The 15028-nt window shown below is 40.2% G+C and overlaps 1 protein-coding gene across 1 annotated transcript in view; it reads left to right on the forward strand.

Moving 5' to 3' along the window:
• The window catches only part of hsd17b4 (hydroxysteroid (17-beta) dehydrogenase 4), a 155188-nt gene that overhangs the window by 93465 nt on the left and 46695 nt on the right, over positions 1–15028 (forward strand). The window contains exons 15-18 of the mRNA XM_078566668.1: positions 78–149; positions 745–848; positions 4243–4308; positions 9515–9584. Coding sequence (XP_078422794.1) covers positions 78–149; positions 745–848; positions 4243–4308; positions 9515–9584 — 312 coding nt within the window. The remainder of the gene's footprint in view (positions 1–77; positions 150–744; positions 849–4242; positions 4309–9514; positions 9585–15028) is intronic.

Consider the following 15028-nt stretch of genomic DNA (forward strand, 5'->3'; position numbering starts at 1 on the left):
TAATTTCTCATGTAAAGTGACACAAGAAACAAAAAAAGCTAATATTTTAAGAGTAATCATGTTCCTATATTTGTTAGGGACACTGAAGTCCGAGGGTACTATTGCTGATATTCTTGATAAAGGATCTGGTGCGGTTATACTTCTAGATGGTAAGTTTTAATGTCAAGTAAACTTCACTTTAGGTTTCACAGTGAATTTTTGATGGAATTATCTATTTGGAATAGCCTTATGCTCTTTCTCAATCTTTGCCTCTTAGTTTCTTTCCTCCTTGTTTGCCTGCCATTACTCTGTTGAATCTGAGCAAAACAACTTTTGCCCTATTGAGAAGGGCTCAATTTAAGCAATTGACAGATCATTTGTTTGATTGCTTTCTGTGTTTCAAACTGTCCAAACATAAAGTCCACTTATAGTAAGGAGGATATTGGATGGAAATGATGATGCTATTAAATGTTTCCTATTTAAACACTATCATTTTATTCAGAAAGCATGCATATTAAAACCTGCTCAGCCCTTCAACTTGAAAGTATAATCAAGTCATTGCAAGACAGAGGATTTTAGCCTCATACTCTCGAGACTTGGAGACACGTTGTCCGTCGAGGAATATCCAACCAACTGACCAAATGCTAATTTTCTGAGTGCCTGAATCATACAGTCATCCATCAAAGTTGAATTCTTAAAAGATACAGATAAACTTTAGCTACACTGACTATATCTGTAACTAACTATAGGTCTGCTCCCTTCCAGTTCATACCTACAATGAAAAAGACTTGGTCTGCTATAACCAGTTCTCTATATTTGTTGTGGGAGCTGGAGGCTTTGGTGGAAAAAGGACATCTGATAAAGTTAAGGTAAATGTCAACATACACATTCCTGAGGCAATTTTTCAGATTACTCATGTCTTGTTCAATTTGGACTGCTCAAGTCACAATATTGTAAATGATAGTAGGACACAATTATTTCATCTCCGAGCAAGATGAGAATGTTGTTTAATTCAGAACTGGCTATTCTCTCAGAGCATTGAGTTTATTAATTGTGGTATAAATATTCAAAGGTTTTAAAATTTGTAATGGCTATTAAACTGCAATGTGTTACATTTTACTCACTGGATTTCTGGTAATATTCTACAGTGTTGAGGCGTAATCAGTGCTCTTTTCTTCCCTTTACAGCATATTAGTCTAAAATAGCATTTCTGTCCCATTTTCTGTGATTGTTGTTTATTTCACATTCTCATAATCTAATGTCAAGCTTATGTGCACCGACAACATCCAGCTCTACTCAGCAGTATGCCTCTCGACCCCTCTGTTGTCAGACTGCTTGTCCCACGTCTGGCCCTGGATGTCACGATTTCCTCCAATTAAACATATTAGGAAGATCAAAGCCATTGCTTTTGGCCCCCGCCACTACTCCATTCCCTAGTTATCAATTTCATCCTCTTCTTGCCCTGTCTCATGCTGAACCAGAGTGTTCGCAACTTCAATGTCCTCTTTGTCCCTGAGCTGAGTTTCTGACCCCATATCTTGTTGAAATATCTCCGCCTCTGCCTTATCTGCTAAAAACCTTATTTGTGCTTTTGTTAACCTTATTTGTGCTTTTGTTACCTCAGACTTGACTATTTCAGTATTCTGCTGGCTGACCTCCCTCCCGTTTTCCAATTCCAAAAATTTAGGATCATCCAGAAATCTGCTGTCCATATACTAGCTAACACCTATTCATCCATCACCTCTGTACCCTCAATCCGTGATGCCTCAAATTCCTCTGTAGCCTTGATCCTCCCTATTTCTGTAAATTACTCCATCCCTACAATAATACAAATAACATCCCAGAAATAATTGTGAATCAAGAGTTGAAAGGGAGGGAGGAACTTAAAACAATTACAATCATCAGGGAAAGAGTACTGAGTAAAAGGATCAAGAACGAGAGGGCACAGATTTAAAGTGATTTGCAAAAGAAGTAAATGTGACATGAGAAAAAACTTTTTCACATAACGAGTAGCTCGGGTCTGGAATGCACTGCCTGGAAGTGTGGTGGAGGCAGGTTCAATCGAGGCATTGAAGAGGGCATTAGATGATTATTTGAATAGAAGCAATGTGCAAGGGTACGGGGCAAAGGCAAAGCAATGGCACTAGGTCATAATGCTCATTTGGAGAGCCGGTGCAGACATGATGGGTTGAAAGGCATCCTCCTATGCAGTTAAAATTCTGTGATTCTGTGAGACATTTATTAGAACTAAAAGTTGACAAGTCCCTGGGTCCTGATGGACTTCATTCTAGAGTCCTTAAAAAAAAAGTGGCTGCTGAGATAGTAGATGCATTGGCTTTAATTTTCCAAAATTCCCTAGATTCTTGAAAGCTCCCATCAGTTTGGAAAATATTGAATGTCACTCATCTGTTCAGGAAGGGAGGGAGACAGAAAGCAGGAAACTACGGGCCAGTTAGCTTAACAGTTGTCATAGGGAAATTGCTGGAATCTATTATTAAGGAGGTTATAGCGGGGCCTTTAGAAAATCTTAATGCAATCAGGCAGAGTCAACATGGTTTTATGAATGGAAAATCATGTCTGACTAATTTATTGAAGTTCTTTGAGGAAGTAACAATCAACATGGATAAAGGGGAACCTGTGGATGTGCTGTACTTAGATTTCCAGAAGGCATTTGACAAGGTGCCACATCAAAGGTTACTATGCAAAATAAGAGCTCATGGCGGAGGGTTACACATTAGCATGGATAGAGGATTGGTTAGCTAACAGGAAACAGAGAGTAGGGAGAAATGGTTAATTTTTGGATTGGCAAGATGTGACGAGTGGAGTGGAGTGCCACAGGGATCAGTGCCAGGCCACTTGGCCACAGTGACTTGGATGAAGGGAGTGAATGTATGGCTGCTAAATTTGTTGATGACATAAAGATAGGTAGGAAAGTAAGTTGTGAAGAGGACATAAGGAAGCTGCAAAAGGACATAGGTTAAGTGAATGGACAAAAATTTGGCAGATGGAGTATAATATGGGAAAATGTGAACTTGTCCACTTTGACAGGAGGAACAGAAAAGCAGCATATTATTTAAATGGAGAGAGATTGCAGAACTCTGAGGTACGGAGGCATCTGAATCTCCTGGTGCATGAATCACAAAAAGTTTGTATGCAGGTACAGCAAGTGATTAGGAAGGCAAAAGGAATGTATTTGTTTATTGCAAGGCAATGGAATATAAAAGGTGGGATGTTTTGCTACAGTTGTACAGGGCATTCATGAGACCACATCTGGAGTGCTCTGGACAGTATAAATGTGTTAGAAACAGTTCAGAGAAGGTTCACTCGACTGATATATGGGATGGGGGTTATCTTATGAGGAAAGGTTGGACGGGCTGTGTCCGTATCTATTGGAGTTTAGAAGAATGAGAGGTGATTTTAATGAAGCATATAAGATCCTGAGGGGGCTTGACAGGATGGATGCTGAAAAGATGTTTTCCCTTGTCGGAAAGACTACAACTTGGGGACACGGGTTAAAAATAAAGCGCCTCCCATTTAAGAGGGAGATGAGAAGAAATTTTTTTCTGAGTGTCATGAGTCTTTGGAACTAGAGCGATGGAGGCAGGGTCATTGAATATTTTTAAGGCTGAGTTAGATTCCTCACTAACAAGGGAATCAAAGGTTATTGGGGGTAGGTGGAATGTGGAAATGAGGCCACAATCAGATCAGTCATGATCTTATTGAAAGGCGGAGCAGGCTTGAGGGGCCAAATAGCCTATCCTAATTCATATGTCTGCATGTATGTACAACAGCCTGAAAAGAGTTTGTATTTCTCCAGCTCTGACCTTTTGTGCATCCCCTACTTACTTTGACATACCACTGAGGCCATGTCTTCAGCTGTCTAGGCTCCAAGCTCTAGAATTCCTTCCCTAAACCTTTCAATCTTTTGTGCTCTTTTAGGATGTTCATAAAATCTTCTTTGAGCAAGCCTTTGACCCTATGTCAATTTTTGTCTGATTTCATTCCTCACCAACACATGGAAATGTTTTACTATGTTAAAGGCAAGAAACATGCATCATATTATTATAAATAGAATATTCAGTGAAAACCTAGTGAATGTGGAATTTAATCCATCCCTGAGTAAGATCTATACAATGCATTCCTTGCACATACTTGTGAATTAATCATTCTTTCTTAGTGTGATAATTATGTATTTATTGGTTTGCTATTGTGCATCCTCTGTGTATATATTGAGAGCATTAAGATAATTTTTGTTTTATCCAGGTTACTATGAATCCTCCCAACAGACCACCAGATGCCATTATGAGTGATGTAACAAGTGTAGATCAGGTATACAGGGACTTGTAATGTGCTTGATTATTAAGTGCTTAATAATGTATGAGCTTGTGTGAGAAAATTAACTTCTTGTGGACTTAAATAAAATTAATTAAAAATAGTAATTTATTTTTATGATGAACGCTGGTAGGCATTCTGGTTCAATTATAAATTAAGTTTTTGAAATGTGGGTAAGGATTACCAACCTATCATATTGTAGGACACGAGATCTCTTGTTGGGAATTGTTTACAAATTTGGGGCAACAAATGCAGTATACACTATTCTCATTTCTAATAATATCATGCTGCAAAATGTAGACTAAGTATTTGCAGTTGTTGAGAGTTAAAATAAGTTTCTGAAAAATGGACCAAGAAATGATAAACTGATAAATTGATAAAATGATAAACTGGTTCTGTAATCTGGATATCATTAGACTTCTTGGGTTGGGAAAAAGAGGAATTAAGCAAAAAGCCTCAAAATAATTAACTGACCTGGAGGAAATTCTCCCTGGTTTGCAATATGTGTACACTTTAATAACTCATTGTCTTTAATCCACTTTTGTATATTGTGCTTGGAAAATGGGTTCGGATCGATGGAAAATTGATAAACGATTGATAAACCTAAAGTATTCCTGTGGTAGGGTACTGATTATAGATAGAAAAGAGGAATTACAGGATTTATTGCTGAAAACAGAGACATGCTGTCAAAGCTTTTCGTCCTGCACCCATCAGGATAGCTTGCAAGAAGTTACCAACAGTAAAGTGGAGCAACAGTTTATACTGCATGAGAAGAGGGTGCTGATTGGTTGGCAAGTGGACTCTGAATGGTGGAACCGTTGTCATGGAGAATGCATCTTGGAACAGTTAACTGCCCAGCTATGTTCAAATTCAAATCGGGCAGGTCGACTCTGATTGGCCAAGGCATTGCCTTGGGGAATGAACCAGGAATGACTGTTTAGTTGAAAAAGGCGCAAAGTGTGGACATGTTCTTTCTGTCTTCAAAGGACAGGGTCCTGTGTGCGAATATATGTGGCTTCTAGCACACATAAGTGAGCTACAGGGTGAGTCCAACTGACATTTTTAAATTGGTTTTCAGTGTAATTGGCCTACACTAGCTAAACAATCCTGATTGTGCTAAGAATGAAACTGAAAACCAATTTAAGATTGTCAGGCATGACTGTTTCGATCCAGCACACCTTGACCTCGTATTCATTAGTGACGCAAAATGTAAAGGAAGTAGAAGTTGGAGCATTCCTGGGGGACAGTATACATAGAATGATGCAATGTAAAATGATCTGGGAGTTAGAAAACCTCAAGTCTATGAACCAGGGTAAATCATTTTAAAAGGGCTAAATTTAGTGAAATAAGTGAGCAACTAAAACAGTTGAATTGGAGGGATGTTGTTCAACATTTCAGCAGAAGATATGTGAAACGTTTTAAAAGATTTTTAAAGATTTGTGTGCATTTCCTCAAAAGCTCACCTGATTGGCCCCATGGCTTTGGTAAAAGATAAGTGAAAACCCCAGATAGTGGTAGAAAGTTACTGGTTTTTTGTTAGTTTTCCACCTGCCTGCAGCATTATGGGGCACCACATCACTGTAAGTGCTAGACTTTACACAGCTTCCTGGCAGATAAATAACTCAAAGAATTTTAATTGCCTACTGGGAGTGCAGCGAAGGTTTACCAGACTGATTCCTGGGATGGCAGGACTGACATATGAGGAGAGATTGAGTGGGTTAGGGTTATATTCGCTGGAGTTCAGAAAAATGAGGAGGGATCTCATAGAAACCTATAAAATTCTAACAGGACTAGACAGGGTAGATGCAGGAAGGATGTTCCCGATGGTGGGGGAGTCCAGAACCAGGGGGCGCAGTCTGAGGATACGGGGTAGACTATTTAGGACTGAGATGAGGAGAAATTTCTTCACCCAGAGAGCAGTGAGCCTGCTCCACAGAAGCACAGAAAGTAGCTGAGGCTAAAACATTGTATGTTTTCAAGAAGGAGTTAGATCTATCTCTTGGGGCGAAAGGGATCAAAGGATAAGGGGAAAAAGCGGGAGCAGGCTATTGAGTTGAATGATCAGCCATGATAATGAATGGTGGAGCAGGCTCAAAGGGCCGAATGGCCTACTGCTCCTATTTTCTATTTTTCTATTTTCTATTTTCTCATGTGATCTTCCCTGAGAGGATATGGTTAAAATTGTTCCAGAGATTTCAGTTGATTCTCTAACCCTAGTAGAGATCCCCAGAGGAATCTCCTGACTGATGTTGAGTATATGGAATAAATATGTTCTCAGAACCAGCAAGCTCAGGCTAAGCAGATTAACACACAAATGGAAAGTGATATTAAAAGGGAGCCAGAGGAAAGGGAAAACTGTAAAAAAAAACATGCATAAAGAGACTTGAAACTGAGGATGAACATAAAATACTAAACATTCTGCATAAGTATTTGCTTCAAGTATTCACAAGGGAAGGCTTGAGCAATTTGCACTTTCCATGCAAAGATACCCTAAATTAAATCAACAGATTGTGCCTGTTTTTTGTACAGCTATTTACATATTTATTTTAGAAACATCCTTCACACTTCTAGTGAGATGCAATCACACATAAAAATTTTGTCATTCCATTTTTGAACGAAAGAGGGAGTAAAAAGGCAGTTTAACCCTTAAAAGTTTCCCACAAATGGTATATATAAAAACTGCTTTTGGTTCTTTTATCGGTGAGAGGGTCTACCTGAAAGCAATTAGCTTTTAAATGACTTGAGTAAGGCACAGCCCTTGCACTTTGTGGTTCCAAAAATACATGCCAATTCACATAGTTTCACATAAGCTGCAGATTCATGCTTATGTATTGTATGCTATAATGACATGGTGTATTTTTTGTTTTACTGTAGCCAGCACCACAGTAAACCTACTACTAGTATCAGTAACGCCTTAGTTGTACAGCAGCCAATTCTGTAGATTGTCCATTCTAACTTGTTACGATCTGGTTAGGGACCAATGACTTTTTGTTTAAAGTAGATGAAGTTTGAAACCCCAGGTACTTACTAAGAGAATAAAGCCACAAGATACCAGTTTTAAACAAACAAAATAAAGTTTACTATACAAAGTCAGAAAAGTAAAACAATTGACAATATCTATCTTATTCTCTAACATTCAGAAATGACATGAGGTAAATATGAATTAACAGGCAAGCTGTGGTTGAACATCCCACACTGTGCATTAAATGGCAAATATGACCAAGACAGATCCCACTGATTTCTCAACAACCAACCAAGATGTCAGTGACCACTGAGACTCACAATATCTCATTAAAATTCTGCCTCCTTCACGAGGGATATCCACTCTTTGCTTTCGAAGATCTAGCCTCTGAATTCCCTCAAAAGCTGCTCTGACCCGGACTGCCTCAATGACTGCTCACCTCCCAATGGTTCAGTATGTTCTGAGACTGCGTTCCATGGGATTCACAAAGCTGCACTCCTGCCTGTAATTACCAGCAGCCTTCTGACTCTTTTGCAGACCACTAGCTTCAATAAGCTGGCACTGCCCAGGCTTCTTGCTGCACCGAACGGCACCCAAGTCTTCTATGAGCTCTAATTGCTTGACAAGGAACCAGTAACCTTCTGCCACCACCTCAGCTCCCTAGGACTCCTCTGAGCCCTAACTGCCTGGAGCCTGCTAACAGCTCCCAGATTTCTCTGTGAGCTGCCAAACTGCATTTTCATGTACATCAAACTTTGCATTTCATGTACATCAAACCTTAAATAATCTAATACAAAAGCAAAATACTGTGGATAATGGAAATCTGAAATAAAAATAGATAATGCTGGAAATACCGAGCAGGTCTGGTACCATCTGTGGAGAGAGAAATTGTTGGTATCTCAGGTTAATCACCTTTCATTAGAAAAGGTTGAATAAAGTTTTTATTTTGATTCAACAATCCTCCTAAAATTCTCTGAAGGTTGCTACACAAGAGGGCTGATTCTGCATGTACAGCAGGTAACAGCATTTGCAGGAAATAATTTGCAGGAAATTGAGGGCGCACATCAAAAGATTTTCTTCCTATGAGAACTAACAGCTGGAAAATGATGGATTGTGAGCCTATGGGTTCCCAGGAAATATTTACTGCCTGCAGTCACATCTGCATTGGGTATGTGGAATCAGCCCAGAACTTTTCAGATTTCTTCCTTCAAAATCCTTAGTGGTAAAGATCAATATGTGAATGACCTCTGTGCTACTTTTAATAATCTCAGTTTTGTAAATTGGACTAGTAGGAGGATTATTTTAAATAGTAGAAATTTGTAACATTTAATTGTTAACTTTGATAGTTAATTAAAATACATTTAATTCATAAACAGGTATGTGAACTTCACCGTTTATGATCAATAAATTGTATTTATAAGGTAGGAAAATGTCAAAAGTTCTGAAAAAGAATCGATGAGAAATAAGGGAAAAACGTGATTTTAACGTGCTTTCACATTTTAACTTAACTTTCATAGTAAAGTTTGAGAAGTTAATGGACATGGTAGACAATTTCAGCCACTTCATTTCAAACTGCTAGTAGATTTATCTAATTTTAGTATCAAATTTAAAGAAAGTACTTGGATTAAAAATAAAGTGCTGACCATTGCCAGAATTCTAATTTCTGGGCTTCATGCGTGTAATGTAAAACATAAATATTATATAAATGTTACCAGGTTAAGCAGAGTTGCAAATTTAGTTGATTATAAAAAGTGTATTGAAAAGCTACATATATTAATACACAGGACCCTGTTCTTTGCAGATAGAAAGAACATGTACATATATTGTGCCTGTTTCAGCTAAACAAAATAAGTGACAATCATTCGCTGATTCATTCCTCAGGGCAATGCCTTGACTAATCAAGGTCAAGATGCCTGGTTTAAATTTCAAACAATGCTTGGCAGTTAACTTTCAGTCACTGTCAGTGGTGCATTCTCCATGGCAACACCACTTGCCAACCAATCAGCTCTCTCTTCACATACAGTATAAATGTTGTCTTCCCCTTATATTGGTATTCTTGCGAGTGTCCTAATGAGTGCAAGATGAAAAGCTTGGACATGTCTCTTTTTTCAGCACTGTTCAATTCCTGTATCACCAAATAACTATTTGAAATGTTTTTATTGTGTAGCTATATATGATCTACACTTATCAAAATGCACACTGTATTCTGTTAAAGTAAGGACATGATTCCCCATGTTACAGGCTGCTCTGTACCGACTGAATGGAGACTGGAACCCCTTGCATATTGATCCAAATTTTGCAGCTTTCGGAGGTAATTGATTGGTATATTAAAATGGGAACTATTTTATTATTCGTGTATTGGGAGGTGGAGAATTATGATATAAGTAAAATCATTAATTGGATTCCTCAAATTGCTGTTCCTATTTGGCCTTATCTATCCCATCATTCTTTACCTACCAAGTAGTAGCCAAAAAACCTGCAATAGCTTGTGTTCCTGTTCTTGATATCGTCCAAGGAACAATCCTCAGCCCTTTCCGGTTTCTCATCTGCTTTTTGCACTTGGGCGACATCATCTGAAAAGCAACAATGGTTTCCATTGTACACAGATGTCACTCAGCTCTGCCTCAACACCACCTCTCCTGACCCCTGCATTGTCTCTAAATTGTTTGACTTCTTGCCAGACATCCAGTAATAGAGAGTTTAAGTAAGTTAGATGTGTATTTGGGTGTGTTAAGAATAAGGTATATCTTTAACATTTAAGTTTGATTTGATAACAGTATTTGTGTGTTAAGAAAAGAAGTTGAAGTTTAGTTTCACTTTACAAGGGGCCTGCATTCTAATGAGGTTTTTATGACTCTTGAAGGGAGTAAAGCAAACAAGATAGTGAAAAACTGCTTTTGCCTAGCAACAGGGATCCCACGAGGTATACCCCCCTCCCCACCCAATACATATATACATACACACACACACACACACACACAGAGATGAAAAAAGCAGCAGTTTGAGTTCAGTTGAAAGCAGCTGCCAGAGAGAGACTGGAGCAGAGGGACAGGTAGCAAGTCCCAAAGTGAAGTTGAAGTCAAGACTCCAGAGAAGCAGTCTACTGGGAGAGGGAACTGCAGAGAGTAGATTTCCTAAAAAGAACTGAAAGCTCCCAAAGCCGAGGAGTGAGACAGAAGCAGGAGAAAGTCCCAATAAGACCTTCTGGTCAAAGGAAGGACAGGAACCTGGAAAAGGTCCTGTTAAGTGAAGTTAAGAATGAGGAGCCAGAAGATCCAAAGAGACAATTGAAGGTCTGTAACTCTTTGCTATGGGCGTGTGAAGCTGTGGTGTACAGTTGATGGCTGAGTCAGGGAGAGAGAATGCATGGAAGAAAGCTTGAATGCATGTGGTGATCCAGGGGAGAGGAACATTGGAAGGAGAGTTTGCAACTTTGGAGGTGAACCCTTGCGGAAGGCATCCGAGGGAAAGCATTGGTTTGGGAGAAGATTCCAAAGCGAGTTTTTTGAGAGTGGAGATTGGGAACCCTCGTGTGAAAGATGGAGTTCCGTGAGACCGGTTGACTCACGGTGTGACAGGTGTCTGGGGGGAGTTGATGAGAGACCTGTAGCATCTGTTTGGGGTGCATCTGTCACTTGGTTCCAGAGTGTGGTGTGCCTGACCATAAGTTGCCTACTGGTTTACATGGACTATGTATTTACTGTGAACATTAGAGTATGAGATAGGTTTTGTAACTTGTGTTATCCTTACAAATCTGTATATATTTGTCAAGGTAAAGTTGTAGGTGAAGGAGTATTGTAATATAGCTCATCTTGTTCAACAAATGTTTTATTCTTTCATCAGCTGACTCCTGTGACTGTGCAGTAGCCACACTCCACGTTTCTAGCAAAATAAAAGTTAGGATCTATCAAGCCAGGTTCCACCCTGGGTTCAGGCTTGTCCAGTAGTAATATCAGATGGGATCATAACATGAATGAGCAGAAATCTCCAATTAAATATTGGGAAGACCGAAGCCGCTGTCTTCGGTCTCTGCTACAAAACTCTGCCTTCTAGCCACCAACTCCATCCCTATTCTTGGCAACTGTCTGAGACTGACCCAGACTGTTCACAACCTTCAAGCCATATTTGAACCTGAGATGAGTTTCCAACCACACGTCCGCAGCATTGCTAAAAACACTTATTTCCATTTCTGTAAGATTGCACAACTCTGTCCCTACTTCAGCTCATCTACTGCTGAAACCCTCATCTATACTTTTGTTATCTCTACACTTGACTATTCCAGCGCACTCTTGGCTGGCTTCCTACGTTTCTGCCTTGTGTAAATTTGAAGTAATTCAGAACTCTGCTGCTCTTGTCCTTAATTGCACCAATCATCTATCACCTCTGTGTTCACAGACTTCTACTGGCTCCCAGTTAAGTAACGGCTCGACTTTAAAGTTCTCATCCTTGATTTCTTATCCATCCTGGCTAGACCCCTGCCTATCTCTCTAATCCTTTCCAGCCCCACAGCCCTCCCAGTTAGCTGTGCTTTTCTAATTTTAGCCTCTTGAGTATACCTGATTTTAATTGTTGCACTATTGATGGTCATGCCTTCAGCTGCCAATGCCTTCTCTGGTACTCCCGGCTTGAACCTCTTCGCCTGTCTACCTCTTTTTCTTCCTTTAAGATGCTCCTTCAAACATACACCTTTGATCCAAATCTTTGGTCATTTACTCTAATATCTCTTTATGTGGTTCAGTGTTAAAATTTTCTCCTGTGAAGTGTCTTAGGACGTTTTGTTATGGAAAGGCACCATATAAATAAAAGTTGATAATCATCATCTCTGCGTACGGGTGATGCTAGTAAGGATGTATTTATTGCCCATCTCATTTGCAAAGAGAAGATGATGGTGGGCCTTCTCCTTGAAACTCCTGCAGTCTCTTTCTTTATGGTAGTCCCACAATGTTAAGTAGGGAATTCTAAGATTCTAACCCTGTGTTATTGAAGGAATGGCGATGTATGTCCAAGTTAGGATGCTGTGTGACTTGGAAGGGAACTAGGGGATGATGTTTTGCTACTACTTCCTGCTGCAGGTTAATATGGACTGCTTCATTAGTGGGGGAGTTTGTTAATAGAGCTGAACACTGGAATCATCCGTAAATAGCCGTTTTCCTTATGGTGAAGTGAAAGTTATTGATTTCAGTTTTGTAAGGGCTCCTTGGTGCCATGCTGAGGTGAATGCTGCCATGGTGTTAAGGGCAACTATTCTCACCTCTTCTCTTGAATTCAACTCCCACATCTTCCTGTGACTTAGCAAAACAAAAATCGAGATGAAATTGGAAGAATAAAAATGAACATTATATGTTCTGGTAAAAATTAGATGCAAATTCAGTTTTTTACTTCTCTACCTTTCTTGCTGTTAAATAGCTAATGGTTAATGTGTTTTATTTAAAGCGGGTATTAAGAGAAAAGTGTAAAAAAATCATTGAGCTAAATGTTTTACTTGTATTATCTATTCATTTTATTTTTATAGTGAACAATTTTGTTAAAATAGGGAAGACATTCAGATGAGCAGGCATTTCCATTACACAAGAGAGGAATATGGTGGCTGATCATCCTACAGGCAGCCAAAGATGTAAATAACAATTATTGTAATTAGCACTTGAGTAATTTTTTTGGTATGTTGGAGATGAGATAAAATAATAGTAAAGACCACAGTAGATGTTTCCTCAAGTGTAGAAACAGGCATACAGAATTAAATCCCATAATGCTTACAAAAAATGAAATTTCAGATTGGGAGTCCCAACATAATTGCCCTGTGGCAAACTGTATACTTATTGTTAAAAATTAGGATTCCTTTGCTTGAATAGGAGAAAATATAACTTTTTTATTTAATGTGTTTATGGGGGCAATAGTTAGTATTGAAAGCACTTTCTCTTCAACTTTGTAAGAACTATGGGGTAAAGTTCAGGTCTCCCACCTGTTTGTAGGCCATGTTGTGAGAAAATTGGCTTCTGTATATGCTCACTAACAGTGATTCTGTATCAGAAATAATCCGTTTTTTTTTTGAGGATGTGTTGAATGAATTTCAGAGCTGAAGGAACATGTGCCGATGATAAGGCAAAGTGAGTGAGGATGTACTGGAGAATCGCTGTTCCTTTGCTGTCGCTGGACCAAAATCCTGGAGTTCCCTTCCTAACAGCACTGTGGGTGTACCTACACCACATGGACTGCAGCGGTTCAAGAAGGCAGCTCACCACCATCTTCTCGAGGGCAACTAGGGATGGGCAATAAATGCTGGCCCAGCCAGCGAAGCCCATATCCCATGAATGAATAAAAAAAAAGGGAGTTAGAGTAATTTGAGTTCTAAGGATTGTAGAACTGGAGAAGATTACAGAGATAGAAATAAGGCCCTGAAGAGATTTGAGCATGAGGATGAGAACTTTGGATTTGAGACATTGAATACTGGGAGCAGATATTGGTCAGCAAACATAGGTTGATGGTTAAGTGGGACTTGGTGTAAGCTAGGGGAGGCAGACTTTTAGATGAGTTGAAGTTTATGGAGGGTGGAGAATGGGAGGTCAGCCAGAAGAGCATCCAAATAGATGTGCGTGGAGAAGACAAACACATGGATGAGAGTTTCTATGGACTGTGGGAGAGATAGGCAATGTTACTTTGGAAGTTGACCATCTCTGTGATGCTGAATATATGGAAACACTAAAGTAATTTATAGCATCTTTAGTGAACAATGTACAGAATTATTTCATTCAAATTTAGTTGATTCAGTTTCATATATCGAAAAGATGTTAACTTTGTGATGGGATTTAGGAGGCATGTAAATTCAGCATGTGCAATATGTGATTAATTAGGGAGCTGAGGGCGGAATTTTCCGTGCCTGCTGGTAGGTGGCATGATAGGTGGCGGACGCGGACAATATGGTGCAATCTGATTGTCTGCTTAGCCCACCATCGGCAGGCCGCATTTCCTGCCAACGGTTGGCAGGGAGCTCATTGTAATACACCAGCATCTCATTAAAAGACCATCCCGCCAGGCTCTGGACCCTCACCAGATCGTCCACCACATCAGCGGGAAAGCAGGTCAACATGTTTCACAACAGCACACAGGTGATGTTCGCTTGGCGGCCTTCATTTTGGGGGAACTGAGGTGAGTGAACAGCATAGTTTTCCACAGCTCACCAGGGTTGCCTGTTGCTTTGCAGGCTTCAGGTGCACCAGTGGGCCTGGGTGAAGTGATGTCCTGCCTCTGAGGCAACTGTTTTTTGGCGGGGGGGTGGGTGCTGTCCAGGGGCAACTGTTGGCCTGCCACGGAGCCGACTGTTGCCGGTGGGGGGTGCCCGGGAGCAACTGCTGTCCTGCCACGGAGGTGACTGTTGGTGTTGTGGGGGGATAGGGAGGCAACTGCTGCCCTCGTGTTGGATCCCACGCATATGAAATTGATGTGGGGGGCAGAGTAAGCGAGGGAAATGGCCATGCAGTAGGGACACCTGTATAAACTGACCATTCCTCTGCAACTGAGACAGCTCAGGCGCAGCCACAGTGATATGATTGGGGTTGGGCTCCTGGCATGCCCGCCCACGCAAGCAATGCGGAGGCACCAATGTGCCACCAAGCTCTCCAGACCTTACCCTCCACCACCCCAGCACAGACTGAGAGTTTGCGACCAGTTTACTGGACTGCACAGCAGTTGGACTGCACAAGTTGTACAATCTCCTCACCAATATTAGCCATGTGGCAATCATTGCTGGAGGCGTTCAGA

The sequence above is a fragment of the Cetorhinus maximus genome, chromosome 2 (genome assembly GCF_964194155.1).
Source record: "Cetorhinus maximus chromosome 2, sCetMax3.hap1.1, whole genome shotgun sequence".
NCBI classification, from domain to species: Eukaryota; Metazoa; Chordata; class Chondrichthyes; order Lamniformes; family Cetorhinidae; genus Cetorhinus; species Cetorhinus maximus.